Consider the following 25,663-nt stretch of genomic DNA (forward strand, 5'->3'; position numbering starts at 1 on the left):
AATCAAATATATTTGTCTGTCTATCTATCTATGTGTCTGCTTGCTCCAAAGGCGCCTTTTCAACGCTATATAAGAATGGTAGTATTAGTGGCGAGTTGTCCGAGTGAGGATGGATGTGGATGTGGATATCTGGCTGGCAAATCAATGAGACGGCACGGCGCAACAACATCTACCACGAATCCAATCCACCCTCCTTCCCTCTCAAAAATCTAAATCCCAAAACCCCCTCTCCAAACGCCCATCTCCATCCCACCACCACGCCCTTCTATATCGACACCCCCGCCATCCTCCCCGCCAACCCCTCATCCCCACCCCCACCCCGCCCCTCCAACTCCCTCATCCTCTCCCCAACATCCACCCCATTCCACCTCTCCCCCCCCTTCTCATCAAAACTAAGAACCGGCATCCCAACTTGCTCAATAGCCAAACTCGCCGCCACATTCCCCCACCGCGCGGCCTCTTCCAGTCCCGCTCCACGGGCGTGCGTTATTGTTAGCGCGCCGAGGAAGGCGTTTCCACCCCCCGTAGGGTCGATGACCTTTGCGGAGTTGGTGTGGTAGGCTGGGAGCCAGGATGAGAGGCCGAAGTCGCGGGTTGAGATGTCGTCATCTTCTCCCGGTTCGGAGGAGGTGGGGGAGGTGGAGGTGGGGGAGGAGGGAATGTCGGCGAAGAGGGACATCATGTCTATATCCGCCGTTAAGGCCAATCCTCCGCCGCGGATTTTCTTCGCTTTCTTCGGAGGAAGGGGGGGAGGGGATGCGAAGTTCGAGTTTGAGGAGGGTGTTGGCCGAGGGTGTGTTGGGGCTGAGCGCCCGCCGTTTTGCGCTATGTAGCATCCGTCTGCGCCACAGCGGACGATGATGGCGACTGCGGAGAGGGGCATGGAGGCCAATAGCATCTCGGCTGCGTCTTCGACGAAGGTTCGGTCTACCGAGCCATCTGGGAGGGAGGCGGGGGAGCTCATCAAGGTGCCGAGTTCGGAGTGGTTGGGTGAGCAGATGTCGACGTAACCTAGTGCTGCGGTGGTGGCAAGGAGTTCGGTGGGGAGACAGCAGTCTGGGACTGGTTCCCAGATGAAGAGGGGTTTGGGGGGGGAGAGGGGGTAGAGGGTTTGTCGCCTCAAGGAGAGGATGTTGGTGACGAGGCTGATGCAGCGGGAGGGGGAGCAGATGAGGTGGAAGGACTTGGCGTGGAGGAGAGCGGGGGAGTCGAGGAGGTCATGGTGTTCGAGCCGGAGCTTCGGGGTGGTGTAGCGGAAGGCGCGGTGTTGGGGGTCGGTGGGGGAGGAGTAGCTGTTTAGGGCGCGGGTGGTGAGGCGGGTGGGGTCGGTGCGGAGGAGGCAGGAGGTTTGCCAGGTGTTGAGGTGGGAGGTCTGGGAGGGGGGGAAGTCGGAGCCGCGGTCGACTATCCAGCCTACTTTTTTAGAGAGGTGGGGGGCGGGGGAGGCGAGGCGCGCGCCGAGGGCGGAGTAGGTGCCGGCGCCGCCGAGGATGTTGTGTTGAGGTGGTTGGGGGGGGGGGTATTGTATTTCATCTGTGAGAATGTTAGAGGGGGGGTTGAGGGGGAACACGTGTTTTGAAGGAGAGAGTGGCCAAGGAATGAATAAATTCGAGAATGTATTGTAGTAGCACTCCTAGCTCTACTTTCAAATACACTGAGAGTCATTTCAAAAAAGCTCAAGATCGTCTGTGGACAGAGCAAATCATGCCAGACGGGAGATGAGGGTATGACAGGATGAGGGGTAATAACATCAAGTTATAAAGTCGAGACTGAGCTTATATAAAACTTATAGCAAAGTCTCTACAATCCCCAACTATTCACATATGTAGACAAGGGTATATATGCATCCTGGCTGTATAATAGATGGTGGTATTGTACAGTACATATGACACCGATACCGGTGTAAATTGACGCCTGGGAGGATAGACGGAGAACAAAGACAGAATAAACACAGGAGCTTACCAAGAATGAACATCCCAAGAGTGCAGAAGTCTATCTCCTGATCCGGGTTGATCTCCTCCACGTCCATAGCGGTGGCCATTTTCTGTTAATATCGTTAATATGGTGAAGTTATAGAGCTTTCAACTCTACAGTAGAGGGGAAGCAACGAACGACGACGACGAGGACAAGGCTGAGGGTTTTATTTGTGGCGGCAAAATTTAGTTGCTGGGTCCACCGCCCACCGCCTACCACCCACTAAAACCCGCAAGGCTCCCACTCAGCCCGCCCTTTCAGGAGGCCGGATTAAATATATCGCCGATCCGCCGTTTAATTACTCCGGAAAGTGGTGAACAAAGAGTGGCCCGACGAGCTACTATTCTATTACTATTGACTTATGTCAGCCTACGTACGACAATTGACATTGACATTTGCTATCAACACAATAAAGACTAATTGATCTCTTTCTCTTCGCTGTAGAAAGTATATATCTTCATATCTTCACATATATTCACATATATCATCGCACTTTCCTGCATAATTGCTTGCAGTTGTTGTCTTTGGACCCTTACTACCTTCCTCCCTCCATTGTCTGGCAAGAACAAGAACCGTCTGCCTGCGCCTTCCTTCCTTCAACTCATTCTGCACAACAAACCCTACACAAGATGGCTGCCAACATGAATAATCTGACAACTCTCATTAAGAGGTAATCCCCGCTCAATTATCTTTCTTCCCCATCTCCAAAGCACGACTGTGGGCGCAGCCTACCACTCAACATGCGGCCGATTAAATCTATTTGGAACATCAGGAAGGACCACAGGCTAACTAGAGTGATTCTCAGGTTGGAAGCTGCGACATCTAGGTTGGAGGACTTGGTGACACCAGCCTTTGAGGATCCAGCATCGTCGACACCAAAAGAAAACGGCGACAATTCCACAACCACCCGAACCCCCGCTCCGTCGGGAAGCAGCACGCCCGCAGCTGGCATTGCTGCTGGTGCTGTCGGTGCTGCCGCAGCTGCTCCGGTAGCCGCGGCCGCCGCAGCAAATACAATTTCCCCGCCCAAGCCAGCCGACGACCCAGTGCCCGAGTCGGTGGAGGACTTTGATACCTTCCTGGACACATCAGTCAAGAAGTATGTTGATCTCAGTGTCGAAATCGGCGGCGCCATTGCGGCTCAGGCTGCACGAGTCGCAAAGGTCTTCCAGAATGAGCGCACGCTGCTCCTCATCTCCACAATGTCGAAGAAGCCCGACTCGTCTGGGAGCGAATATATGGAGCTCCTCAAGCCTCTCCAGCAAGAGATCCGAACGGTTATCGATGTAAAGGACGCAAACCGTGGCTCAGAACTCTCAAACCAGCTCAGTGCAGTTGCTGAGAGTATAGGAGTCATCGCATGGGTCACAATGGACACCAAGCCATACAAGCATGTTGATGATAGCTTGGGATCCGCTCAGTACTTTGGAAACAGGGTCCTGAAGGAGTTCAAAGAGAAGTAAGTCTTGCTATGATGTCAGGTAGCTACGGCATACTAATAGAATCCAGGGACCCTCAACAAGTTCAATGGATCCAATCTTACTACCAAATATTCAAGGACCTGAGCGCATACGTCAAGACCACCTTCCCCCACGGACTGACGTGGAATGCGAACGGTGTCAGCCCGAAGGAGGCCATGAAGACTGTTAGCTCAAGGGAGTCGACTCCAACCCAGGGTCCATCGTCATCTCCGTCTCCGTCTCAAGCATCATCTGCAGCCGCAGGAGGACCGCCACCACCCCCTCCACCTCCACCAGGCCCAGCGCCAAAATTCGATATTAAAGAGGTTGCGAAACCTGCAGCTGCTGTAGGAGGGATTGGCGCGGTTTTCTCCGAGCTGAACAAGGGTGACTCTGTGACTAAGGGTCTTAAGAAAGTAAGCGCGAACGAGATGACACACAAGAACCCATCACTGCGTGCTAGCTCCATCGTCCCAGACCGGAGCGAGAGTAGTCTGAGCCCGACGTCGTCCATCAACCGCAACAAGAGCCCTGCGCCGCGCAAGACACCAAAGCCAGAGTCGCTGAGAACCAAGAAGCCCCCGAAGAAGGAGCTTGACGGGAACAAGTGGATTATCGAGAACTTCGATAACGAAGCTGAGATGGTTGTGATTGATGCCTCCATCTCTCAATCCATCCTCATCAGCAGGTGCAGCAAGACCACCATTAAAATCAATGGAAAGGCCAATGCCATTTCAATTGACAACACCGCCCGCCTGTCTCTCGTCATCGACTCTCTCGTCTCGTCCGTTGACGTTGTTAAGTCCTCCAACTTCGCATTGCAGGTTATGGGCACGCTGCCAACTATTCTTCTCGACCAGGTCGACGGCGCCCAGATGTACCTGAGCAAGGATAGCATGAAAACGGAGGTCTTTTCGAGCAAGTCCTCGAGCGTTAACCTGAATATCATTGAGGGCGAAGAGAACGATGAGGGCGAAGGGGGCGACTTCAAAGAGATGGCGCTACCGGAGCAGATCCGCACCTATATTAATGAGAAGGGCCAGCTTATCAGTGAGATTGTAGAGCATGCCGGTTAGATACGTTTTTCTCGGGGAGTTTAGTTTATATTTGTATCGATAGGTGTGCCTCACTGTTGATACCAGCGTTGCATGGGGTCGCTGTAGAGCGTGGCAGTCACATAGCTTTAGCAATTGAAGTATCTTTGTTTGTCAAGAGGATTCTCGTATTTTTACTAATATTGTCCCTTCGTCTATGACCCTTGATGCGACTCCGAATATGTACAAACACAGCCATCCAACATCTTATGCGGACTTCTTCCCCTCCTTGACCTCCTTCTCGTGCTCAATAATCTGCTTGCTCCAGCTATGACCCGTTAGTATCCATGACGGTATTCAACGCAAGCTGCGGCGAGAGATTTGCACATACTATCGACTTGGGTAGAAGCGACCCTGCTCTGGGAACTTCGTCCGGTACTCGTTCTCGGCGCTGTACTTCCATGACATTGCCGTGACTCCGAAGATGGCAGCCAGCATTACTGCAGTGTTGACCTTCCAGTTCTTAGGCTGCGTGTACCAGCCACCAGCTGGTGACCAGACGTGCTTGGGGTATCTACAAATAGTTGGTTAGTTGATGATGCCCTCGGGGAATCGTATCGTGTTGTGGAGAGAGCTCGCAAACGTACGGAACTTTTGCGCCGCCACCCTGATAACCATTAGCACGCATCCCACATATCGCAGACGTGCAATTGACTTACCATCTTGATGAATTGGCTGTAATCGTGGTGGTTGATGTTCCGCTCCAACGCGAATTTCAGCGGATGAGGTTGGATTGGCGTGGTGAGGGACTTCCCGGCCCGCTTAGTCATCACCCAATTGAGGCACGAGATCTTTCTCGCAAGCTTTAAAAATTATTGGGACCGCGCATATAACTCCCTCCCCCTACTGCAGCAAGTTCGCCCAACGCCGCCCCAGTCGACCATTTACGAAGTTGTCATACCGGACCGGCGAGGACGTACAAGAGGAGGACATATACATTATACCCGATGAAGAGCTTACGGGTGGCCGAGAAATGGACGGGCCAGCTGCTGGCAAGGAGGACTGCAAGACCCTGCTGCATCCGACAGCAGCGCCAACAAGGTCCGCAGCAGCAGCTCGTACGAGGCATTGCCACGACCAGGCAATTGTCGAGCGCGGCCGCCGCAGCAGACGAAGTTCTCTTTGAAGATGAATCGCTGAACACGCTCCGCCAAGCACCCGAGGAGTCCTTCCCATCACCCCTACCCAGCGCGGCTCACACCTCCGCCAAGCTGGCAGCACTACACGCCCGTCTCGGGCTCCCCGCGAAGCTCCCCGTGGAAACCCTCGCGAGGACGCTCGTCGACCCCTCCGCTGACCAGGCGAGGGATTTCAATAACGCTTCCCTCGCCCTAGTAGGCTCCTCGCTCCTCTCCTTCCACGTCTCAGAGTGGATTCTCTGCACCTACCCCCGCCTCCCGATGGCCGTCCTCTTCGCCTCGATGAACGCCTACGTCGGCCCCGCCACGCTCTGCAAGCTAGCCCAAGAATGGGGTGTCGAGTCCGCCGCCGCCCCCGGCTCGGAAGTCGACCCGGGACTCCTCCAGTTCTCCAAGCTCAAACCGGGAAGCCAGCTCCCTACCGCGACATCGGCGCGCCCGAACGATGACCAGAATTACCGCCGTGGTCTGAGCAGTCGTGTAGTCTACGATGACGAGTTCGGTGACGTGGTCAGCAAGTTCTCCCTTGCTGAAGCGCAGACCTCGGAAGCTGCACACTCGAACTTCGTGCGCGCACTCGTGGGAGCAGTGTACATGCACAACGGCCGCGCAGCCGCAAAGGCGTTTATCCGCGCGCACGTCCTGTCGCGGCACCTCGCGATCGAGAAGCTGTTCGTGTTTGAGACGGCGACGCGGGATCTGTCGCGGCTGTGTGCGCGTGAGGACTTTGAGTTCCCCGTTGCTAGGCTGCTGAGCGAGACGGGCAGGAACAGCAGACATCCGGTGTATGTGGTGGGGATTTTTAGCGGGAAGGATAAGCTTGGTGAGGCGGCGGGGGCGAGTCTGGGGGAGGCGAAGACGAGGGCTGCGATTGCGGCGTTGAAGGCTTGGTATATGTATTCGCCCGTTGCTGGGCAGGGGATGAGCGCGCCGGTGCCGAGTGATGTGGAGGAAGGGGGGAGGTGGGAGGGGGCGCATATTGATATGGGTGAGATTGTGGCTTGTTAGATGGGGAAGGGGGGGGTTTGTATGTATAGGCTGTATGATGGGTTTGCGGGCATGGGAATGGGGGAGACTTCGTGTATTGGACTACTACTAGCGGGAATTGGGGATGGGGAGATGGCAGCGTTTTTGGGCGCATGCTGGGTGTACTATTTGTGGATAGTTTGTACAATATACTGGCTCATGTAGAATTCAATGCACACCTCTCGAACATGAACATACATTCTTCACTTCACAAGTGCCAACTTCAACCATATATCATCCATAACGTCCAAAGATCAAATGATGTATGCGGGCATATCAAACGCAAGATTTCACGCCACCGATATAACAAAGCCCCCCAATATCCCATCCATATCTCTCATACAAATGCTACCATTCCTAAGATGCTGGTAGCTATATAGAACCACCCTCTCGATACCCAAACGCCCAGCAAAGTATTTTTGAGGCAAGCAAACGAAATGCATCCAAATGAAAACCGTCTACGAGGACGCAGCTGGCGCCTCCTTGGTGTCAACCTTCTTAGCCGGTGCCTGTCCTGCTCCTCCGTCATCCTCGCGTGCGCGCTTGTTGCTCTCGCCTCCTTCCGCCTTGGCAGCACTATCATTCAGTCAGTACAAATCTCGAGGATTAATTGGGAATAGTTCCACTTACGCCTCCTCGTTTCTGTTGTTATCCGGACGTGGGCCCCTGGCCTCACGGTTGGGGTTTCCACCACGTCCGCCACGTCCTCCACGTCCACCGCGTCCACCACGGCCTCCACGACCTCCCTTGTTATCCCTGAATCCGTGCCTCTGGTCATCAGAACGGCGCTTCTTCCAGTCATCTTGATCGCGGTCACGGCCACCGCGGCCACCGCGTCCACCGCCACGGACCCTGGTCTCCTTTGGCTTCCTCACGCCATCCGCAATCTCCTTGTTGCACTTGATGACGTACTCGGCCTTGGACATGATCTCAAGCTCCTGCTCGCCCTTCCACTTCGGCTTGGGGTCCAGCGCAAGGAACGTCTTGGCCAGCTCCTCGCTCGCGAACTCAACGTACACGGAGCCCTTGAAGGCCTTGGTGTCGTCGTCGCGGCGGAGGCGGACAGCGTTGGTGGGGCCGTACGTCGCGAAGAAAGCCTCGATGTCGAATTGGGTGGTTGCCTCCTCGTCGCCGAAGCCCTTGGCGTAGACGGAGCGGGCCTCCTTCGCCTTGGATAGCTCAGCGGCTTCGGAGCCTTGGTTCTTTCTAAGTGCTACCTTGCGCTTGACGACCTCCTCGCCCTCGGCGCCGCTGACTTCGACGACGGATGAGGTCTTCAGCGCCTCGACGATGGCCGAGTAGGGCTGGAAGCGCTTCATGCGCCCGAACTCGTGGACTTTCTTCAGCGATACGGGCTTGTTCTCGGAGCCGCCGGTCAATTCTAGCATGAAGTCGTCGGTTGGGAGGTTTGAGTCACCGAAGTAGAAGTCAACCTTCAACCCTGTCAGCATTCGTCAAGGAACTAGAAAAGGGTGAGTCGCATACCTGTGCGCGGATCTCGGACGGGTTGTCCGTGATTGGGAGCTTAGATGGGTCGAACTTGCTCTTGCTCTCGTATCTCTTGAAAACGCGTGGTCCTCTGTCCTGGCCGTTGCGCTGGTTTCCTCCCTTCCTGTCGGAGCTGTCCTTCGCCTCCTCTCCATTCTTCTCGGCGCCATTGGCAGCGGTCTCAGTAGCAGCTGCTGCAGGGGCAGCATCCGCTGCCGGTGCAGCCTCAGTCTTCTCTGGCGCAGCTTCAGTCGCCGCTGGGACTTCTGTAGGCGCCGAAGTTGCGACGGGCTCCTCCACCTTGGGAACCTCAGGAACGGAATCCGACATATTAATTAGCTTGTTGAGGGATTGGCCGGCAAACAATTGATATATGTATTCTTTAATATAACTTGTAGGTTATATTAAGTCGATGTTGGAATGACGGATGCGGTGATGAGGGAAAAGGCGGGGTGAAAGGTTGATAACACGCGGTACAACCTGCACTGTCTTTTTGCTTTCTTGTCAAGAAATAATCCTGTTAAGCAAATATAAGTATGCCGTATAAAATATATGTGATTTGAAGGGATTGACGTACAAGAATGGCGACAGAGTGGTTATGAGTGTTTTAATGCTCTGAGTAAAATGCAAGGCTGGTGACCAAAAGTTCGACAAAAGAAATCGAAGAGCTGCCTCGCTTGATGGGCAAGGCTGCAAATTCCGCAAAAGCTTTCCGCCGCCCTCCGCTGCCTCCGCTCCGCTCCGTTCTTGGCCGCTCCGCCCGCTAGACCGCATTGAGATTTTTCGAGGCTTGCATTTCGAGGTTGAAGCATCCCGAACGTCGTCTCGTGCTTGAATTGGGTCTTGACTTGCCGCGTGCTGCTTCCAATTCCCGCAGTCCAGCACATACACATAGCTCATCATGAGGACAAAACGCTTCCATGGCCTCAAGTTGCCAGTAAGCTTCATTCCAGCCCCAACTTCCGCGTCTCCAAACGCTTCACCCGTGTGCGCCTGCTAACCATCTGAACCTGCCAGAAAATCCGCATGTCGATGAGCAAAAACAATCTCTACAACCTCTCTCAACAAAAACACGCCGCCGTTCGCGGCACCTACTTCCAGCAGAAATGGTTTGCGAAGAGGGAAACCCGCGCCTACCACGGCGAGCAGATCCGCGAGAAGAAGTGGCAGCGAATGTTTACGTCCCGCATCAAGTCCGTGATACCCATGCATCACAGATACATGGCCCGCTACGATGGATCTGAGCAGGCCGCCGGCCGCGGCTCGGGTCTTCAAACTGGTGAACCTTTGGATGCAAAAGCTCTTCAGATGAAACGAGGCAAAGTGATCCCCTACATGGGCATGACATATGCGCCAGTGGAGCGGAGACTAGACACTGCGGTTTTCCGTGCCCTGTTTGCCAGCAGTGCAAGGCAAGCACGACAGTATGTTCTGCACGGAGGCGTCAAGGTCAATGGCAAGAAGGTATGAGCAGCGTTAAGTTTCCACACAAGCCAATTACCGGCTAACAACAGCTCTAGATGACCTATCCCGGCTACCTCCTCAACCCCGGCGACATGTTCCAAGTCGAGCCCGACCGCGTCCTCTTCGCCACCGGCGCCCCCAAAGAAGTCGAGGACGTCCAGGCAACCAAAGCCCACCGCAAGCGTCTCGCCGCCGCGAAGGCCCCCCGCGAAGAGACCACCTCGGAAGAAACCTCTGAGGAAGCCACACCCGCCGAAGAGCCCGAGCTCGACGAAGCAGCCGTCGAGAAGAAGCAGCGCAAAGAGCACAAAGACAACCTCCAATCCCTCCTCGCCAGCGCGCGCGCCGTCCTCGCCGACAAGAGCGCCCACAGCCCCAACGCCAAGAAGAAGCAGGAGATCCGCGCCTTCGCCGCTGCCGTGCGCCGCGCAATCGGCGGCGTGAACCGCACCACCACCGAGGACCTCGACGCCCAAGTCGCCGAGCTGGTGTCCAAGCTCTCCCTCGCCAACCTGCCCAAGGCCAAGCCGGCTGCTGCTCCGACTTCCGGAACCGTCGATCCGTCGCTGGAGGCGCAGGTCGTGGCTACCAAGGAGTCAGCTGTTGAGAAGGCGCCTGCGGCGGACCGCCAGACGCTCGCGGAGGCGCTGCGTGAGGTCCGTGAGAACCCGATCGATCCGAGTAAGCCGTATGCGACGCCGTGGAGGCCGCGTCCGTATATGTCTGCGTTTGCGTTTGTGCCGAGATACCTGGAGGTTAACCATAATATCTGCGCGGCGGTGTACTTGAGGCATCCGGTGGCGCGACCGGGAGTTGCGGAGGTGCCGTCGCCGTTCTCGTCAAAGAGCTCGACACTGGCTTATAACTGGTACTTGAGACGGAGGTAGATGGGGATAAGACAGGGGAGGAGAATGTGGAGTGGAGGGATGGATATATGGGGTAAGATAGTTTGGGGGGTGAGCAGTGTAGCGTGCATTTGTATCATAGGTGGGGTTTGTGCAATGTTTCGAACGTGTATGATTGGGGTATTGAAATGAGATAAAATGTATTTCTATATAGAAATGTACAGCTCTTCTAAGTTATGGCAATTCCTAAAATTCTGCTAAGTGTCGAGGGTTTCTTTGATCATGAGGACCTGGTCCGCAAGGCCGAGACACGGGACCCTCATCTACCCTTCAACAGTTTCTTCACACTCGAAGCACGATATCGTTTACGGTAACCAGAAGATATTTAATAGAGAAAGACTTTCAATTCCAAACATATGTTCATAAGACCCTAAGGTAACAGATGGAAGCGCTCTGCTATCCATCACTCAAGATACTATCCAGACACCCAACGCCAAAAATCGTATGCATGTCCTGCAAGCAAGGACAGTAAATATGCAAACCGCTCTCCTTAAATATAATCCGCTTCGCCCTCCCCTTCATGCAAATCATCACTCAACCCCTTCAACCCCTCAGCTCATCCCATACGTCCATCCACCCTCTCTCCTCAGCCTCTCCCTCGCAACCAAATCGCGTTGAATCTCTTCCTCCGTCAACCTATCAGTCCCGCTCCAGTTGGCACTGCTAGTCCTCTGCCTAAACTTCCCCCAGCGCTCCTTGTTCCTAAAGACCTCTTCCATCCTCAGCTCCCCTGGTGCTCCAAACACACTCGTCGGGTCACAGCCCTCCTGCGCCATGATACCGGCTGCAAGGTTAGGGCTGTTCGCCCATTCGGGAACCGCGAAGTCACCGCCTGCATCCGAGTCCTCGTCTTCAGAGTCCGTGTGGATCTCAGGCAACTCGATGTTCTCGCCGTTCATGTATCGCGGTGACGACTTAGCCGAAGGCTTCGAGGTCGACTTGCCGTTGGGGTGGCCAGGGCCAAGAGGACGCGCAGGAGTCTTGTGCGCGGGGTTGGGTGCGAAGTTGATGGGTGCCTTGGAGGTCTGTGTCATGTCCATGGGGCGGGTAGGCTTGGATTGCATGTGCTGGGGGATTGCGTTGTGGACAGTGGTGTGCGAAGATGGTGCGGCAGAGTAGCCAGTTGGGAAGAGAGACTTCATTGGGATATCCTGAAAATTGGTTAGCTTAGTCTGGAGAGGTTCTGTTGAGTTGCACACCTTTTGACGAATGGTTGACTGCCTAATTGGAGGAGCCATTGCTCCCCTAGGCTGAGTCTCCATGGCATCATCAAGGAACTCGTCCTCGGTCTTGCGTCGCTTCGAATCATTTTGGTGATAAGAAGGCCCGTTCCGCGGCATAGTTGGACGGGATTGAGCTTCGTCAGCAGGCATTGGGCGCTTCGGCGGTGCCTTTGTTGTATTCTGGAGAGTGTTCATTCTGCTCTCTTCTTGGGGCCTCTGCATGGTAGGGTTCATGCGATGAACTGGCTCAGGCTCCGCCGCACGATGGGTGGCAGGAAGCGGCTTGTCGGCATGTGGGTTCGGGCGAGCAGGTGGCGGAGGAGGCCTGTTGAGTTTTGCCTTTTCCAACTCCTGCTTCTTCTCCAAAGCACGCTGGGCATTGCGCTTTGATTCAAGTTGGCTTGTCAGCTCAGCTTTGGCGTCACGCTTCCGCTGTGCCTCTCGCTCATCCTGCTCCCTCTTACGGGCAGCGGCTTCCAAAGCCTTGACTTTCGTTGTCGTTGATGACGAAACGCTCTTCAGGCTATCAACAGATGCCTTTGGGTGGAGACCTCTGACAGGTTGCTTGGCTCTGGATGGTCCAGCAACAGGTTGGGGAGCAGCCGGAGGCAGCGAGTCGCCAAGAGAAGCAGCCAATGCCGCGTTGGATGGCTGGAATGGGCGGGATCCAGTGTTAACCCGAATGACAACGGGCGCACCACGAGAATTGGTAGGTGGCTGCTTGGCGGTAGGTCTTAATGGACGCTTGACTGGCTCCTTGGGCCTTCCAATTTGCGAACGACTGAGGGATTGGGGTATCGACGAAGCTTCCGTCATCTCGACATTTTCATCCGCATATTCAGCAGCAGCGGCGGCAGCCTTGCCTTCTGCTTCAAGCTGTGCCTTTGTCTTTCGTGGACTCGTTCTCGTAGCGCGTGGCACAGGTGCCTCACGAGCCAGAGCCTCACGTTCCAAAGCCTTTCTCTCTTCTTCCTTCTGGATGGCAGCTAGCCTCTCCTGCTCTTGTTGCGCAGCAATTCGTCGATCTTCCTCTTTCTGTGCAGCAAGCCTCCTCTCTTCCTCCTTTTGAGCGGCGGCTCTTCTCTCCTGTTCCTTCAGTTCCTTCTGTGCAGCCACCTTGCGTTCCATCGCAGCAACTCTTTCACGTTCTTGCTGTGTAAAAAGTCGGGCCTTCTCAGCCTCCTTCTCGCGTTCTCTATCCAGCTTATTCAGCTGTTGCACCATGACTTCAGCGTCTCTCACTTCCTTCTCCTTCGCCTTGCGTATGGTAGCCTTCTTAGACGGGCTCTCTGGTATCAAGCTCTGGCTACTGGGCTGAGTCTTGAGCGACGGGTAGATGGAAGTTGCGTGTGTTGATTCCATAAGATCGGCCATTGACCTTGACGCTTGGTAGGCCATTCTTCCAGGCGGTGGTGACAATGTTGACGCCATAGCATCTGCACTGGCTGCAGCGCTACTTGCAAAGAGTCCCTTGGAAGTCTTCAAAATTGACGAAAGCTTGTCCTTAGCCGCCTTCAATGGGCTCTCGCGATAACTTTTTGTAGGCGACTTAGGAGGTGATTGCTCGCCGCCAGGATTCGGGTTCGAAACTGAAATGGTCTTCTTGAGAAGCTCCTTATCATCATGTGCCTTGTTTGGAGACCGGATAACAGACGTAGATTGGGACTTTGCGTGGCCGAAAAGGCCATTCGGACGGTGCTGAGCGACTTCTCGTAATGGAGAAGGCTGGCGTGTTTCACGCTGCTTTGGGACGTTGAATTCATGCCCACCAATGCTCTCTTTGCCGCGAATGTCTTCCATCACTTCTGTCGTATAGCTCTTCGTTAATGCAGGTCTCGGGCTGAACGACTTCGATGGGGCAGCTGTGGTTGGCGGCCCAATCCAGGAGTCTTCATCTTCTGGGAACGCTCCAGGTGCGTTAAACGCGCGTTCAGTTCGGCTTGGGGATGCTGCCGGGCGAGATTCTTGCTGTTGAGCAGCCATGGCGGCAATGTTAGGAATCGACTTCGATGGTCTAGGCGCATTCGGTTTTGATTGCCCCAGCATACTGATTTGGTCTTGCAGACGCTGAGTGTACGTCTTATTAAAAGCCTGTGCTGCTTTTGAGGCAGGCTCTGCCGCTGGCTCAGCAGCGTCTACGTCCATCTCATCCTCCTCTTCGTTCCCGAAGCCTCTGTCATCGTTGCCTCTTCCATAGTAGCTCGTTCGGTTTTGCTCCAGATGGCTTGGGCGGTTGCCCATGCTCTTCTTCGTTGTCAATGGCTCCCGTGCTGGCAGCGCGGCAAAACTAAGACTGCTTTTGCGAACAATTTGTCTGACCGGGCTCGAGCCATCCGATGGTGTCGCAGCCTCGTCAAATACTTCGGCCTCTTTCTGCTCGGTCCCAGGCAGCTGGGGTAGCTCTTTTTCTAGCAAAGCAGGCGCAGCCGTTTCTTGGGACTTCAGTTCAGGGGATTCCGGTCGAGCCTGCTCGGGCGAGTCGAAATTCATCTCCAAGGGTTGCTTTGGGGTTGGGGCAGTGTCCGTCGCAACCTTTTCCATCGCGACCTGCATAGTCTGCTCTTCTTTTGCAGATTCATACGAGCCTTCGGTTGTCCTCCGCTCTTCTGATTGCACATCATCCACTACTGAAAGGAGATTGGCTTTGGCGGGTGTCCTCGATGGACTCCATGGCTGTGTGAATGGTTGTGTTGCCTCTTGCGTAGCCTCTTGAGACTCAAACACCATAGAGGCAGCCGCCTGGGTAGATTGGCTGCCATGGTAACCCGAATCCTGAAATATGTTGTTGCCTGCCCGTGCTGGTTTTGGCGGCACTGCGAAATCGGCTTGTGGTACAGGCAAGTCTTCTGCGACCTTGAACTTAGGAGCTTGGCGCTCGTTGTAAACCTGGCGCAAGGGACTTCCATTTCCGTTTTGTCGCGGTGATGCCGAGAAGATGTCGGAAAGAGGCTATAACAGTCAGTCAAGCCCAATATTCCACGAAGCATATGTATTCACCGCTCTCACTTCCAAGGGATTCCGCTTCCTCGCTGTCCGCGGCGTTTTGCCACGTAATTTTCCAGGCGTCTTAAACATCTCTGTGACATTCCTGCGTTCGCGTTAGCAATCGAACTGCCGGCGCAAAAGCCACGTCAACCTACATCTGATTCTCATTGAATATCTCCGCCATGTGCTCGTTCAACCAGTCCAGCTCGTTACGTGCAGAGAAGGTAAACTCCTCCACTTCCGCATCTGCAATCTGCACCGCAGATGACCTCTCCTCCGCCACCCATGCTGCTGATCCGACCTGAAGTCTCGTAGTTAAGCGTCCGGTGGCCATCTTGACGGGATGTAAACAAAGGTTATATGGGCTCTATTCTTCGACGCGCGCGCGGCTTTTCGAATTGTAAAGCTGTAGAGTCGTAGCGTCACAGCATCGCAATGATTTCGAGCTGTTGTCGATTGTTGATAGTCGTTTTTCGTCGAGTATATCGCTGTTTTGTCGTTGTTGAATGGTGGTGAGGCCGGTTTGTTTTGGTCGCTGCTACCCTGGCATACGCGAAAGGTGGGACGCGCTAGTGCAGTTGCCTCACCACGTGACTCGATACCTCAAGACGAGCTGAATTCAAGGAGCTGAGAACTGAGAACTGAGAACAACACAACCAACACCAGCCTGTCGTACGATAACATCAACAACTTGAGGTCAACAGCCCACGATGGCTGCTTGTATATTAATCCTAGATATTTGTTAAGCGGCCTAGGAATTTATACAAAATGAAAGTTAATATATAATTGGTATATTTATTGAATTGTAAATTATGCAATTATTATTGTGAATATAACTAAGATTATGTTTTATCAGTATAATTACTAGATCAACTTGTTTAGTAGAGGTGAACTTCTTTCCCATAAATCGTATCTGGGACCCTAGTTCCTTAGTTACATGTAGCTAATGTTATTCGAGCATACGCAACCTGTTATTGTTAAAAATGGAGGGTTTGCGTCTATTGTACCAGCCGGTTTTCGTATATTGTCATGGTGACGTTATTGATGCTAGTCTTGTCGTAGCTGATTACGAGACCTCTTAGACGTATATGTACAGTGCGAATGAACACAGTAGACATCAATCCTTAAAGATAATATCCTTTATCGATCCTATAGAGAATATCATTTCTAACCCATGGCACCCAAGGATAGCGACTTCCACGTCCTGTTGACAGGAGCGAACGGCTTTGTAGCCTCGCATATACTAACGATCTTGCTCGCGGTAAGTGAATATCGCTCCTCTTAGGGTCGGCAGTCAAGGTCATATATCTGATGATAGTGCTGTTGCTAGCGTGGATATGCTGTTACTGCGACAGTGCGCTCAAAGGAAAAGGCCGCTGAGATCGTAAGAACCCACCCCTCATGGGAGGGCAAGATTGAATTTGCAATTGTCGCAGATTTCACCTCAGCGAAGCCATTTGACGAACTGTTCATTAATTCGAAAATTCCTTTCACCCATATAATCCACACGGCATCCCCCGTGAACTTCCGACTCGAAGATATTCAAAGGGAAATTATCGAGCCAGCCGTAAGAGGGTAAGCTACGTGTGACTTCCTTACGGCCTAGACCTAATTAACATGCTCTATCTGCAGGACCACAGAGATTCTCAAGAGTGCCCATCACCACGGTGGCGCAAACCTGAAACGTTTCGTCCTGTTAGGAAGCGCAGTATCCGTCTTGAACTCATTTGAGGATATCACGCAGGAAGGCCGGCCCTATACTGAGAAAGACTGGAACCCGGTACGGGCAACTACACGCAGGGCACCAAGGTTCGCCTCACTGACTAGGCATAGGTCACAGCTGAGGATGCCATCGCCAGAAAGGACGTGGTTCTCGGATACAACGTCTCTAAGATACGAGCGGAGTCTGCGGCTTGGGAATTTATGAAATCAGAGTCGCCTTGTTTTGACCTTGTCGTCATTAATCCGGATATCATTACTGGACCAATGACGCACCCGATTTCTGGCCCCAAGTCTATTAACGAGACAAATCACTTTGCGATCGCTAGCTTTATTGACGGAACCCATCAGCAGGTTGAAGGGGTGACGTTTCCGTTCTACCACTTCGTAAGCTCTACTGACCTATGGTTTCCCCCCTTTCCCTCCCGCCCCCGATCTAATTATTATGACAGGTGGATGTCCGCGATGTGGCTCGAAGCCATGTTGATGCTTTGACAAACACCAACGCCAGCGGGCAGCGGATTCTTCTAATCTCAGGCCTCATCTCGCCGCAATTGGTCGTAAATATCATTAGGAAGAATTTTCCTGCCCTGCGGGATAGGGTCCCTAAAGGAAACCCGTCGCAGGTCCTCCCGCTAGGAGTGCATCCGACCGGATGGGATACGCAGCTGAGTCTGGAGATTCTTTCCAAGGGAACAAAGGAACGACGCTGGGAGTATATTGATCTAGAGACTAGTGTCACTGACACCGTTCGAAATATGATAGAGGCGAAGGTAATCTAGTCGCAGGCCCTAAGGGCGTTGCTCTGCTTTCTGGATTCGTTACGTTTTTTGAGGTAAAAAGTTCTTTATAGCGCTATAAATATCTAACTATACCCGAAAAAAATCGCAATTAACAATCACGTCACAAAACCGAACATCGACAAATGGAAGCCATGGGTGATAATATCCGTATATTTTACTTTTTATTCGAAGAAGGCGGCAGAGAGAGGTTGACCGTGCTTTGTTCTGGTTTTGCTTTTACTTTCATGGATGTCACAGGATGTGCTGGGAAGGAAAGCCGAGAATAAGGGCATCGGTATGGAGGGCTGCTATTCGTTTCTCAACACTGTATGCTTTGCTGCCACCGGACCCTGTTGTCACCGGCTGTTGCTGTTGTCGCATTCCTCTTACTGTCGTGCCGCTGTACTGTTACAAGACTCCCATATTCTCAGGTACATGCCTGGTGCTCCACTAATATCTCCGCGAACTCTGTGAGGAAGATGAGGATAATTGAATCGCCGTGTATGGCCCGGCCCCTTACTTTCTATGAAACCATTGAAAGACTCATTCACAGATATACCTGCGCTTGTCAGCCCAACTCCGACCCACTTATGATGTGATGTGAGAGGGGCTATGGGCGAGGGGCAACATAGCAGAGGCCGACGCAAGGAATGAAAAAAATTGCCGGGAGCTACACGTACAATTCTGTCTTCCATATAATACAGATGTTGGAGCCAAAGATGGAAACTTTTGGGGTTCTCTCATTCCCTTAGACTCCCACCCGCAAACCACCCTGACAACTGAGCCGATATCATATATACCGCAGGTTTTCAAAAAATAAAACGTTTGAGGTGGCCGAGCTCTATTGCCCGAACCCAACACGTAATATTATCTATTATCTATTATATAATCGCGTACTAGATAAACAGAGAATGTGATTATTGGATCCTATTCCCATCTACAGGAATAGCATTGCAGACGCAGCAAGAAAAATTGCAACACCATTGAATATGACAGTCGCTTGTGGCGCGCTGTTGGGTACAGGAGTAACGCTCTCTGTAGATGAAGCCTCGGAGGCGCTTGAAGACGAAGCCTCGTCAGGAGTTGAACCCTTGGTAGTGCTGTCCGGAGTCGAAGCCTTGCTGGTGGTTTCCGAAGTTGACGACTTGGTGGAGTCGCTGGCGGCGGTAGGAGTAGCAGTTGGCACAACAGAAGATGAAGTAGTCAGCTTAATGCCGCAGACTTTCTCCACGTCGAAAGTAAATGGGATGTTTCTCCCTGCGCAGTTTGAGGTGTGGCGCTCGAGAGCGTCTAGATAGTACCAAACAATTAGCTGCAATTCGGCGTAGGTGACAATAAAGGATAGCAAAAACGAAAGAAAGTTTACATACCGGGAAAGACTGAACTGGGGCAGTTCTTGTTCGTGGCCATGCAGCAAAAGTATCTCTCACGATACTTTTGCTGGTTGCACATGCATGCTGGGTCATCTGTACAGGAACCGCCTGCAAAGCTATTGAAGAAGCAGTCGTTCTAATGAGGACGAAACATATTAGCTACTAAACTCATAGAACTCGGACGTCGATATATAGGTGCAAGGAAGATTGTTACTCACGTCGCAATCCGATGCAGCCTCAGCAGTGTTGGTAGGAACGGGAGGAGCGTAGGTGGTAGTCAGGGTAATGCCGCAGACCTTCTCCACATCGAATTCGTAAGGCAAGTTTCTGGTTTCACATGCCAAGGAAGTCCGTATGAGGGCCTCTGGATAGACTCTAGGGGCGCAGTTCTCTGCCATACAGCAAAGGTATCCCTCACGATGCTCCTTCTGGTTGCACAAGCACCCTGCGTCATCTGAGCACATATTGGTAAAGTACTTTGAGAAGCATCCATTCTAATGAGGAAGAAATATATTAGCTACACTAAGCCCATAGCACTTGGGAGAGTTGGTATGTAACCAAGTGCATGCATGATAGTTACTCACATCGCAAGTTGCGTCAGCATTTTGCGTCTCCTGGTCGTATGGTTCCCTTGCAACGGCGAGAGTGCTGCCGAGGAGGCAGAAGAGCATTAACGAAGTAGACAATCGCGCCATGATGATTAATTATAATATTAATTAAAAATAAATAATAAAAATGAGTGAATGACGACTATCAGCGAGTGAATGGTGAGATTAACGAGTGACTGTGGGGTTGACAAGGCGGACGAGGGGCGGACGAGGTTGAGGTCTGTCAGAACTAACCCAGGGGCAAACGATAAAAAGAGTCGCGATAACTCGGTATTATACAGTGACTAAACTATATTTCCGCCATTTAACACTAACGCCCTGCCAAGTCGACGCCAATACCTGTCAGTGGAATCGAAGTGTAACCAACAAATGAACGGCGCGGAAAGAGATTACTGCGGCGAAGCAAATACGAATGAGGCAAGTCCGAGTCTATACGAGTCCGACTCTATACGAACTGTCGATCTCCCCTCACGTGCACTACGCTACCCATGGTCATGTGATGCGATACACGTGAGAAGTTCTTTGTGGAGTTCTACAACAGAGTAGAAAACAAATTCTTAATTATTTTTCCACTTTGAAGCATATTCTACCTCGCATTGTAACGTTGTAGCCGCAGCGGGGAGGGCGGCTGGTGTTGCTTAGCTTGCTTATTGTATAGCATAGCGCAGGAACAATCAACCGAGTGACAGGAACGTGGGCCAAGGGATTCGCTCACTGGCGATGATTGGCAATGTCAAAGTCGTCATTGGCAGAACGCCCAGAATTGAAGCAACGCCGCTAATATGCTAAGCTAATTTATATATAATGATCTACTGTCTTATCTGCTAGATGCAGTTATGCTGCCGCTTCACGTGGGGGTGAATGCTATCCCCAACCTCGAGATTGACGAATTATCACATTTCCTTGTCGCCCGTGCCGATCGTATGCAGGCGTGGTGTTCGTGGGGGAGGACAGCCCCTCATGTCGGAATGTCGGAATGTTCGAGGCCGTGACGGGACGCAGAGCAATTCCTGGTTGGAGACAATGAGCGTGTATTCCGAGCCACGTTCTGACGCTTGGAGAAAATATGCTACCTTGCAATGCAGCGATCGCCAGAAAGTGATAGGGATCATCGAAGCGGGAGCTTCTAGAAGTATGCTGAAGCATAGTTGCATATTGAGGGCTCGGAAGAAAGTTGCCGATGAGATATGGGACCATGGAGCAATCGTTGTTGAGGATAACTATATAAAGTGAGAAGAATCCTCCTCAACGACCTAGGAAACAATCCTCCCAAGGCATCTACTCTATTCATCTGAAAATTACACCTCAAAATTCACAAGATGAAGGTCACCGCTGCTGTCTTTGGGCTCCTTGCCTTTGCAGCTACCATTGAAGCTGCCCCCAAGACCAACAAGGCCGGTTCGGAAGCATCCATCGCCAACCTCAAGGACAAGATCAAGAATGTTGTCCTCATCACCATGGAGAATCGTTCGCTCGACAACCTCCTCGGTGGACAGAAGACCAAGGGCATTGAGAACTCCGTCAACAATGGCCCATACTGCAACCCCCTCAACCTCACGGACACCTCTAAGGGCAAGGCATGCAGTAAGCCCAAGGACTACGATTCCATCCTCAACGACCCCGATCACGGCGTCCCAGGAAACAATATTGAGTTCTACGGCACCTTCTTGCCAGACAACGCTGCCATCCAGGCAGGGAAGCTTAAGCCTACGATGAACGGTTTCGTCCATGAACAGCTCCGTCTGTACTCTGCTAAGCAAGACCAATCGGTCCTTGCTAACCAGGTCATGAACTACTACACTGAGGAGCAAGTTCCCGTCATCACTGGCTTCACCAAGGAGTTTGTTACCTTCAACAACTGGCACTCTGGCCACCCCGGCGTAAGTGATAAACTCCATAAGAAGCTTCCCATATTCTAACCCTCATCCCAGCCAACCAACCCCAACAGAGCCTACATCGTCTCAGGAACCTCCGCCGGCCACGGAACCAACGACGCCGACTTCGGCAAGAGCGCTCTAACCCAGCACTCCATCTTCGAGCAGCTGTCCTCCCAAAACATCACCTGGAAGAACTACGCCACCGTCGCCGGCGGCGGCGACGCCATGTACTTCGCCTCCACCGTCGCCAGCGGCGACTCCAAGACGAAGATGAAGTCCCTCAGCGAGTTCTACCAGGACGCCTACCTCGGCCGCCTCCCGCAATTCACCTACGTCAACCCCTCGTGCTGCGGTGTCGGAACCAACTCTATGCACCCCACTGGCCTCGTCTCTGACGGAGAGGTCCTCCTCAAGCAGATGTACGATGCCATCCGCAATGGGCCGCAGTGGGAGAACACCCTCTTCATCGTCACTTTTGATGAGACTGGAGGTTTCCATGACCACGTCGCGCCACCGCTTGCGCCGCGCCCAGATAACCTGACTTACACCGTCGCTACCCCTGATAAGGATCAGTACACTTTTGAGTTTGACCGTCTTGGAGGCCGTCTGCCAACCTGGATCATCTCCCCTTGGGTCGCTTCGGGGTACGTTGAGAAGCTTGGTGTTAACAGCGATGGCGAGACTGTGTCGTACAGTGCTACGTCGATCTTGAGGACTCTTGGGTACCTGTGGGATTTTGCGCCCTTCACGCCGCGTGTTGAGTGGTCGCCTTCGTTCGATCACTTGATCTTGGAGAAGACCAACAACAAGGCGAAACCGCAGGTGATGCCTAACCCAATCAAGTTTTAGATGGCGGATGAAGATGATGATGTGATGGTGACAAAAAAAGGTGCAGTGTGCTGGATTTATTGAATTCATGTTTTACACTTATATGACCTTTTATTTTCAATAAAGTATCTTATTAATCATAAAATACTCTCATGCTTGTGGAAACTGTTCATGCGATGTTAATACCGACTCTGGTAGTTCGGGCGTACGGAATCATTCCTGGAAGCGCATATAATGACAATAGGACGCCACCCTGACCACCATGGTGTGTGTATTGCGGAAACACACCAGCGTTGAGGTCATAGCCCTTTGATACTTTGGATGAAAATTACTATACAACAGTTTAGCCAGCGAAGGCGGGAATCCCATCCCCTTGAGACCGTGACTCAGCCCATTTCTGGCGGTGAGAACGTCGTCAAAAATATAAAGGGCAGTTACCGCCATAACATTAGAGACCTAACAAATATTTATGCAGCTTGAACCGATTCTAGGGACCGTCTTTTTCTATCTCGTTCTCCTGTGACGCTCAATTGTGTTGTATTGAGCTGGTATTGTTTGATCGTTAAAGTCGAGAAAGGGGTAAGAGAGGGGAGAATGGCCTAGATTTAACGATGATGTGATGATATGGGAGGGGGGTGGGATGGAAAGTAGTATATATGCCCCGTCACAGAAGGATAATCACATACGGCCATAGACTGAAGAGAATCGGGCATCCCGTCCGATCTGCCACACACAAGCTTGTAATCCACTTGCTTATTACTATCAATCGTGCCAATAGGCATAGCGTGGAATTTGAGCCCCTTGCTGCCTTAAGGGTGATCTTGGGGTGCAGCGAAGGTGGGCAGGGTGAGTTGACGGGTGAGTGAGTAGGGTGAGCGGGGTGAGGTGGCAACGTTTTGCTGTCAATTTTGTGCCGTTTTTAGCTTACGTACCTTGTTCAGTTGCCTTGCTCTTATCTTCTATAATCCACTACGTAAAAAAGTGCAGAGCCACATTAGGATCACAATAGAAATGATCAGCACGTGATCAAATCCGTGTTCACCATTGCTGGCACACGATCGGGCTTGACCTAAGTGTGCTACGGGTTTATTAGGGTCAGCACGCAGTATGTAGCACTTCTACTGCTCTAGAACACCTCGTGTGCTAGTACAGTTAGGTCAGCACGCAAGGCGTGACAAAACACATGTGTACTTCATAAAAATGTCTTGAGATTGTTGGAGATTCCGGGGATGATCCAGGATTTGCCCAAGAAATGGCCCTATTTTTGGGCGTTTCCCAGGCGGCTCACTTGGTCTCAGCTGGGCAGTTGAAGTGAGACCGACCAAAACTCAGGGTTTTGGCCACCCCCAGGAATCAGGTATATAGTCACGTAGCCCAGTAAGATAGGTAGATAATTAAATCAATTCTATATGTTCTATATGTTCTATATCACCCGTTTTTGGGTGTGGAACGCCGTATTCCCCATTAATCCCTAGTAGAGATATCCTCTGCCTCAGCTACACCAGCTTTACACTAGCTTTACGCCAGCGCCATGTCACCGGCTCTTGAAAGGGCTAGCTTCTAGACATGATAGTTCTTATCAATGTCTACCTGGTCGATAATTGTCCTCGTTGTGAAGTCGACCACGCGAGCCCATAGACTCCATGTCCACCTCTTCAACTGCGGCCGCTTTAGGCTTGGGGCCATTTCCTCTAAGATACAACCAGTCGCCCACGGCAATGTAAGCTCCAATTGTAGACACGAGACTATGACATTCATTAGATCTAGACTTCAAAATGACGAGCGTAACTGAGTAGGAAGAATTGGGGAGATAGCACATACCTGATGGCCACAGCCAAGGGAACTAAGACCCAACTCAAAATACAAGTCGTCCCTACACATCTCTTTATAATCCCCTGAACGGTGAATGCCACAACTGCCGGCCAGGCTACAACTTCTATACAGCTGAGAATCATGTTCACCTTTAACCTCTCTTTCAAAAACTTGGTGTGTCCGGAGACCAGCTGGTATGTAATGAACATAAGACTCTTTGCTCCCTATTTGCACCTCACTTGTCAGTCCATGAACTTTTGCAGATGCGTTCAGCAATCAGGAGGTGGAAGGATATATAACTTACCATGCTAAGTGCAATCTGCCCTGACATGCTCCGGCGACCACCATTCCCAGTAACACCACTAGCAGCGGCTGCCGCCTTCATCTGCTGTTGGGTAAGTATCATGCGGCCGCCTGCAATTCCAGTAACGATTGCCGCAAGGGCGAGAGCCACCAGATGGCACCATAGCTTGATTTTGTGACGGGTTTGAAATGAGCCTTTCATCCAATTCATCGTTGCAGTTGCCGAATGGATTTTCTAATTGATTTAGCGTGACTCTGGGGAGCTTGTGTAGCCTCTTCTGGGGTTGTTGGATAGAGAGTAAGAGAGTTGAGGTTGTAATGATAATTGAGGCAATGAGACTCGGGCGAGTCGATGCCTAGTTATATAATCAAAGATTGTTGAGGCTTAGCAACAGTGTGCGTTACAGCCAAGAAACCTACATGCTAGCTGAATCATGCTGTCTTACTGTATACCGAATTTTAAGATAAAATAGGTATAGAGGACCTCAGCGTTCGTCACTTCAATGCTCTAATTAAAGTTTTTTGGTGATATCGAGTCGTCAGCACTCGGACTCGGACACTCGCACTCGTACTCGCTCGTACTCGCTCGCCAAGCTTCTGCCTCGTTTATAATGTAAGAAAATAGGACATAATACTCGTACGTGCGTACGTGCGTACGTGTAAGAGGCGCTAGGAATCAAATACAATTAAATAAAGGTCATTATGTAGGGTAGCGTTATAGTAGTTATAGTAATAGTTAGATTTTAGTGTTTTGGTAACTAGCTCGCCTCGGAAATACGTTATATATATATAAAATCTGCGACAACATCATAAAACTATTGTAACCATATATTAAGAGGAAGAAAAGAGGGTATAATCGCAAGCGGAATAAAACTCGGACATAAATGTAAAGAGATAGTAGCCGCCGCGTCAGCGATATGTGGAGGTCCAGTGTGCGATTCATTGTTTTACCATCCCATTCTCCGATCCAAACCAATCCCCACCACCCAGCTCGCCCGGACTTCCCCCTTTCCACAAGCGATCATCTCGGACAAAAAAATGGCTATGTATGAACCCGCCACAGTACCTGATCAATCCTCAATACACAAACCAAACGTGTCACACAGTCTATGGAGCGCCTGGGCCTCCGAACAGAGACAAAAATCCAGAGCCCGCCACAAGCGTGGTTGAGATTCCCTATCCCATTGGGGTTGGGAAGGGGGTGGCAGTGGCGGGGAGAAACGCTGACGGTGGCATGCATCTGCGGTGACAGCAGCAGGGGTTCAATGACAGGGAGCTTCACTGTTGGTTCTGCTTATTTGTGTGCATAGATACGTAACTCTCATCATTGTCCCCGTTAATAAACCCGAGGTCACTCTCTGACACATCTATCTTTGCCATCTTAAACATTATAGTAACTTCGACTGGACTACTGGGGACGTCAATGTGCTTATAAAACTTGTTTACATCTTGTCGACTTCTTGCGCCTCCAGAGTGCTTTTTATACTCGAAGCAGGTCATGCTACTACATCAGCACCAGGACAGAAACAATGCGATGACAGCCAGAATCCATACTTTCCTTTACTCTTGACTACCCTAGGAGATGAGCTCATTCTACATCGAC

At 51.8% G+C, this 25,663-nt stretch overlaps 11 protein-coding genes across 11 annotated transcripts; 5 read left to right on the forward strand and 6 right to left on the reverse strand.

Annotated features, from left to right (window-relative positions):
- Positions 1-14: 14 nt before the first annotated feature.
- VE01_10257 (uncharacterized protein) lies at positions 15-2,122 on the reverse strand. Its single transcript, XM_018279660.2, has 2 exons — positions 1,963-2,122; positions 15-1,533 (listed from the first exon to the last, which is right to left on the reverse strand). The coding sequence occupies exons 1-2, from the start codon at positions 2,039-2,041 to the stop codon at positions 266-268; spliced, it is 1,347 nt and encodes a 448-aa protein (XP_018125438.1). The 5' UTR covers positions 2,042-2,122; the 3' UTR covers positions 15-265.
- A 205-nt stretch (positions 2,123-2,327) lies between these two features.
- Positions 2,328-4,649, forward strand: VE01_10258 (uncharacterized protein). Its single transcript, XM_018279661.2, has 3 exons — positions 2,328-2,644; positions 2,780-3,433; positions 3,484-4,649. The coding sequence occupies exons 1-3, from the start codon at positions 2,604-2,606 to the stop codon at positions 4,508-4,510; spliced, it is 1,722 nt and encodes a 573-aa protein (XP_018125441.2). The 5' UTR covers positions 2,328-2,603; the 3' UTR covers positions 4,511-4,649.
- A 4-nt stretch (positions 4,650-4,653) lies between these two features.
- On the reverse strand, positions 4,654-5,298 carry VE01_10259 (uncharacterized protein; the record flags this gene model as incomplete). Its single annotated transcript, XM_018279662.2, has 4 exons — positions 4,654-4,796; positions 4,860-5,042; positions 5,116-5,135; positions 5,188-5,298. The coding sequence occupies 4 exons, from the start codon at positions 5,296-5,298 to the stop codon at positions 4,736-4,738; spliced, it is 375 nt and encodes a 124-aa protein (XP_018125440.1). The 3' UTR covers positions 4,654-4,735.
- Positions 5,299-5,347: 49 nt separating this feature from the next.
- On the forward strand, positions 5,348-6,675 carry VE01_10260 (uncharacterized protein; the record flags this gene model as incomplete). Its single annotated transcript, XM_018279663.2, has 1 exon — positions 5,348-6,675. Exon 1 carries the CDS (start codon positions 5,476-5,478, stop codon positions 6,673-6,675), a length of 1,200 nt encoding a protein of 399 aa, XP_018125451.1. The 5' UTR covers positions 5,348-5,475.
- A 174-nt stretch (positions 6,676-6,849) lies between these two features.
- On the reverse strand, positions 6,850-8,817 carry VE01_10261 (uncharacterized protein). The gene is made up of 4 exons (XM_018279664.2): positions 8,759-8,817; positions 8,179-8,698; positions 7,324-8,126; positions 6,850-7,269 (listed from the first exon to the last, which is right to left on the reverse strand). The coding sequence occupies exons 2-4, from the start codon at positions 8,509-8,511 to the stop codon at positions 7,152-7,154; spliced, it is 1,254 nt and encodes a 417-aa protein (XP_018125452.1). The 5' UTR covers positions 8,512-8,698; positions 8,759-8,817; the 3' UTR covers positions 6,850-7,151.
- Positions 8,818-8,988: 171 nt separating this feature from the next.
- Positions 8,989-10,727, forward strand: NAM9 (mitochondrial 37S ribosomal protein nam9). The gene is made up of 3 exons (XM_018279665.2): positions 8,989-9,118; positions 9,199-9,645; positions 9,702-10,727. Exons 1-3 carry the CDS (start codon positions 9,083-9,085, stop codon positions 10,530-10,532), a joined length of 1,314 nt encoding a protein of 437 aa, XP_018125429.1. The 5' UTR covers positions 8,989-9,082; the 3' UTR covers positions 10,533-10,727.
- Positions 10,728-10,877: 150 nt separating this feature from the next.
- VE01_10263 (uncharacterized protein) lies at positions 10,878-15,290 on the reverse strand. The gene is made up of 4 exons (XM_059464140.1): positions 14,914-15,290; positions 14,771-14,861; positions 11,750-14,722; positions 10,878-11,701 (listed from the first exon to the last, which is right to left on the reverse strand). The coding sequence occupies exons 1-4, from the start codon at positions 15,090-15,092 to the stop codon at positions 11,102-11,104; spliced, it is 3,843 nt and encodes a 1,280-aa protein (XP_059319248.1). The 5' UTR covers positions 15,093-15,290; the 3' UTR covers positions 10,878-11,101.
- Positions 15,291-15,866: 576 nt separating this feature from the next.
- On the forward strand, positions 15,867-17,454 carry VE01_10264 (uncharacterized protein). The gene is made up of 5 exons (XM_018279667.2): positions 15,867-16,019; positions 16,089-16,333; positions 16,391-16,538; positions 16,592-16,864; positions 16,930-17,454. The coding sequence occupies exons 1-5, from the start codon at positions 15,933-15,935 to the stop codon at positions 17,257-17,259; spliced, it is 1,083 nt and encodes a 360-aa protein (XP_018125428.1). The 5' UTR covers positions 15,867-15,932; the 3' UTR covers positions 17,260-17,454.
- A 572-nt stretch (positions 17,455-18,026) lies between these two features.
- Positions 18,027-19,607, reverse strand: VE01_10265 (uncharacterized protein). The gene is made up of 4 exons (XM_018279668.2): positions 19,217-19,607; positions 18,851-19,126; positions 18,630-18,768; positions 18,027-18,549 (listed from the first exon to the last, which is right to left on the reverse strand). The coding sequence occupies exons 1-4, from the start codon at positions 19,325-19,327 to the stop codon at positions 18,197-18,199; spliced, it is 879 nt and encodes a 292-aa protein (XP_018125455.1). The 5' UTR covers positions 19,328-19,607; the 3' UTR covers positions 18,027-18,196.
- Positions 19,608-19,842: 235 nt separating this feature from the next.
- On the forward strand, positions 19,843-22,011 carry VE01_10266 (uncharacterized protein). The gene is made up of 2 exons (XM_018279669.2): positions 19,843-21,120; positions 21,172-22,011. Exons 1-2 carry the CDS (start codon positions 20,560-20,562, stop codon positions 21,964-21,966), a joined length of 1,356 nt encoding a protein of 451 aa, XP_018125430.1. The 5' UTR covers positions 19,843-20,559; the 3' UTR covers positions 21,967-22,011.
- A 1,345-nt stretch (positions 22,012-23,356) lies between these two features.
- Positions 23,357-24,559, reverse strand: VE01_10267 (uncharacterized protein). The gene is made up of 3 exons (XM_018279670.2): positions 24,062-24,559; positions 23,767-23,981; positions 23,357-23,690 (listed from the first exon to the last, which is right to left on the reverse strand). The coding sequence occupies exons 1-3, from the start codon at positions 24,269-24,271 to the stop codon at positions 23,525-23,527; spliced, it is 591 nt and encodes a 196-aa protein (XP_018125450.1). The 5' UTR covers positions 24,272-24,559; the 3' UTR covers positions 23,357-23,524.
- Between the last annotated feature and the right edge of the window lie 1,104 nt (positions 24,560-25,663).

The sequence above is a fragment of the Pseudogymnoascus verrucosus genome, assembly GCF_001662655.1.
Source record: "Pseudogymnoascus verrucosus strain UAMH 10579 unplaced genomic scaffold scaffold_77, whole genome shotgun sequence".
Lineage (NCBI taxonomy): Eukaryota > Fungi > Ascomycota > Leotiomycetes > Thelebolales > Thelebolaceae > Pseudogymnoascus > Pseudogymnoascus verrucosus.

Coding starts and splice junctions, on each gene's coding strand:
- VE01_10263 (XM_059464140.1), bottom strand. CDS start 15,092: ATGGCCACCGGACGCTTAACTACGAGACTTCAGGTCGGATCAGCAGCA. Junction 14,723..14,770: donor ATCCCTTGGAAGTGAGAGCG/GTGAATACATAT, acceptor TGACTGTTATAG/CCTCTTTCCGACATCTTCTC. Junction 11,702..11,749: donor AGTCAACCATTCGTCAAAAG/GTGTGCAACTCA, acceptor ACCAATTTTCAG/GATATCCCAATGAAGTCTCT.
- VE01_10261 (XM_018279664.2), bottom strand. CDS start 8,511: ATGTCGGATTCCGTTCCTGAGGTTCCCAAGGTGGAGGAGCCCGTCGCA. Junction 8,127..8,178: donor CGTCCGAGATCCGCGCACAG/GTATGCGACTCA, acceptor ACAGGGTTGAAG/GTTGACTTCTACTTCGGTGA. Junction 7,270..7,323: donor AACAACAGAAACGAGGAGGC/GTAAGTGGAACT, acceptor ACTGAATGATAG/TGCTGCCAAGGCGGAAGGAG.
- VE01_10265 (XM_018279668.2), bottom strand. CDS start 19,327: ATGGCGCGATTGTCTACTTCGTTAATGCTCTTCTGCCTCCTCGGCAGC. Junction 18,769..18,850: donor AGGCTGCATCGGATTGCGAC/GTGAGTAACAAT, acceptor CGTCCTCATTAG/AACGACTGCTTCTTCAATAG. Junction 18,550..18,629: donor CCCCAGTTCAGTCTTTCCCG/GTATGTAAACTT, acceptor GGTACTATCTAG/ACGCTCTCGAGCGCCACACC.
- VE01_10264 (XM_018279667.2), top strand. CDS start 15,933: ATGGCACCCAAGGATAGCGACTTCCACGTCCTGTTGACAGGAGCGAAC. Junction 16,539..16,591: donor CTGAGAAAGACTGGAACCCG/GTACGGGCAACT, acceptor GACTAGGCATAG/GTCACAGCTGAGGATGCCAT. Junction 16,865..16,929: donor CGTTTCCGTTCTACCACTTC/GTAAGCTCTACT, acceptor TTATTATGACAG/GTGGATGTCCGCGATGTGGC.
- NAM9 (XM_018279665.2), top strand. CDS start 9,083: ATGAGGACAAAACGCTTCCATGGCCTCAAGTTGCCA. Junction 9,119..9,198: donor TCCATGGCCTCAAGTTGCCA/GTAAGCTTCATT, acceptor TGAACCTGCCAG/AAAATCCGCATGTCGATGAG. Junction 9,646..9,701: donor TCAAGGTCAATGGCAAGAAG/GTATGAGCAGCG, acceptor CAACAGCTCTAG/ATGACCTATCCCGGCTACCT.
- VE01_10258 (XM_018279661.2), top strand. CDS start 2,604: ATGGCTGCCAACATGAATAATCTGACAACTCTCATTAAGAG. Junction 2,645..2,779: donor CTGACAACTCTCATTAAGAG/GTAATCCCCGCT, acceptor AGTGATTCTCAG/GTTGGAAGCTGCGACATCTA. Junction 3,434..3,483: donor CTGAAGGAGTTCAAAGAGAA/GTAAGTCTTGCT, acceptor AATAGAATCCAG/GGACCCTCAACAAGTTCAAT.
- VE01_10266 (XM_018279669.2), top strand. CDS start 20,560: ATGAAGGTCACCGCTGCTGTCTTTGGGCTCCTTGCCTTTGCAGCTACC. Junction 21,121..21,171: donor GGCACTCTGGCCACCCCGGC/GTAAGTGATAAA, acceptor CCCTCATCCCAG/CCAACCAACCCCAACAGAGC.
- VE01_10267 (XM_018279670.2), bottom strand. CDS start 24,271: ATGAATTGGATGAAAGGCTCATTTCAAACCCGTCACAAAATCAAGCTA. Junction 23,982..24,061: donor GGCAGATTGCACTTAGCATG/GTAAGTTATATA, acceptor AGGTGCAAATAG/GGAGCAAAGAGTCTTATGTT. Junction 23,691..23,766: donor CCCTTGGCTGTGGCCATCAG/GTATGTGCTATC, acceptor TGAATGTCATAG/TCTCGTGTCTACAATTGGAG.
- VE01_10257 (XM_018279660.2), bottom strand. CDS start 2,041: ATGGCCACCGCTATGGACGTGGAGGAGATCAACCCGGATCAGGAGATA. Junction 1,534..1,962: donor TCTTGGGATGTTCATTCTTG/GTAAGCTCCTGT, acceptor ACATTCTCACAG/ATGAAATACAATACCCCCCC.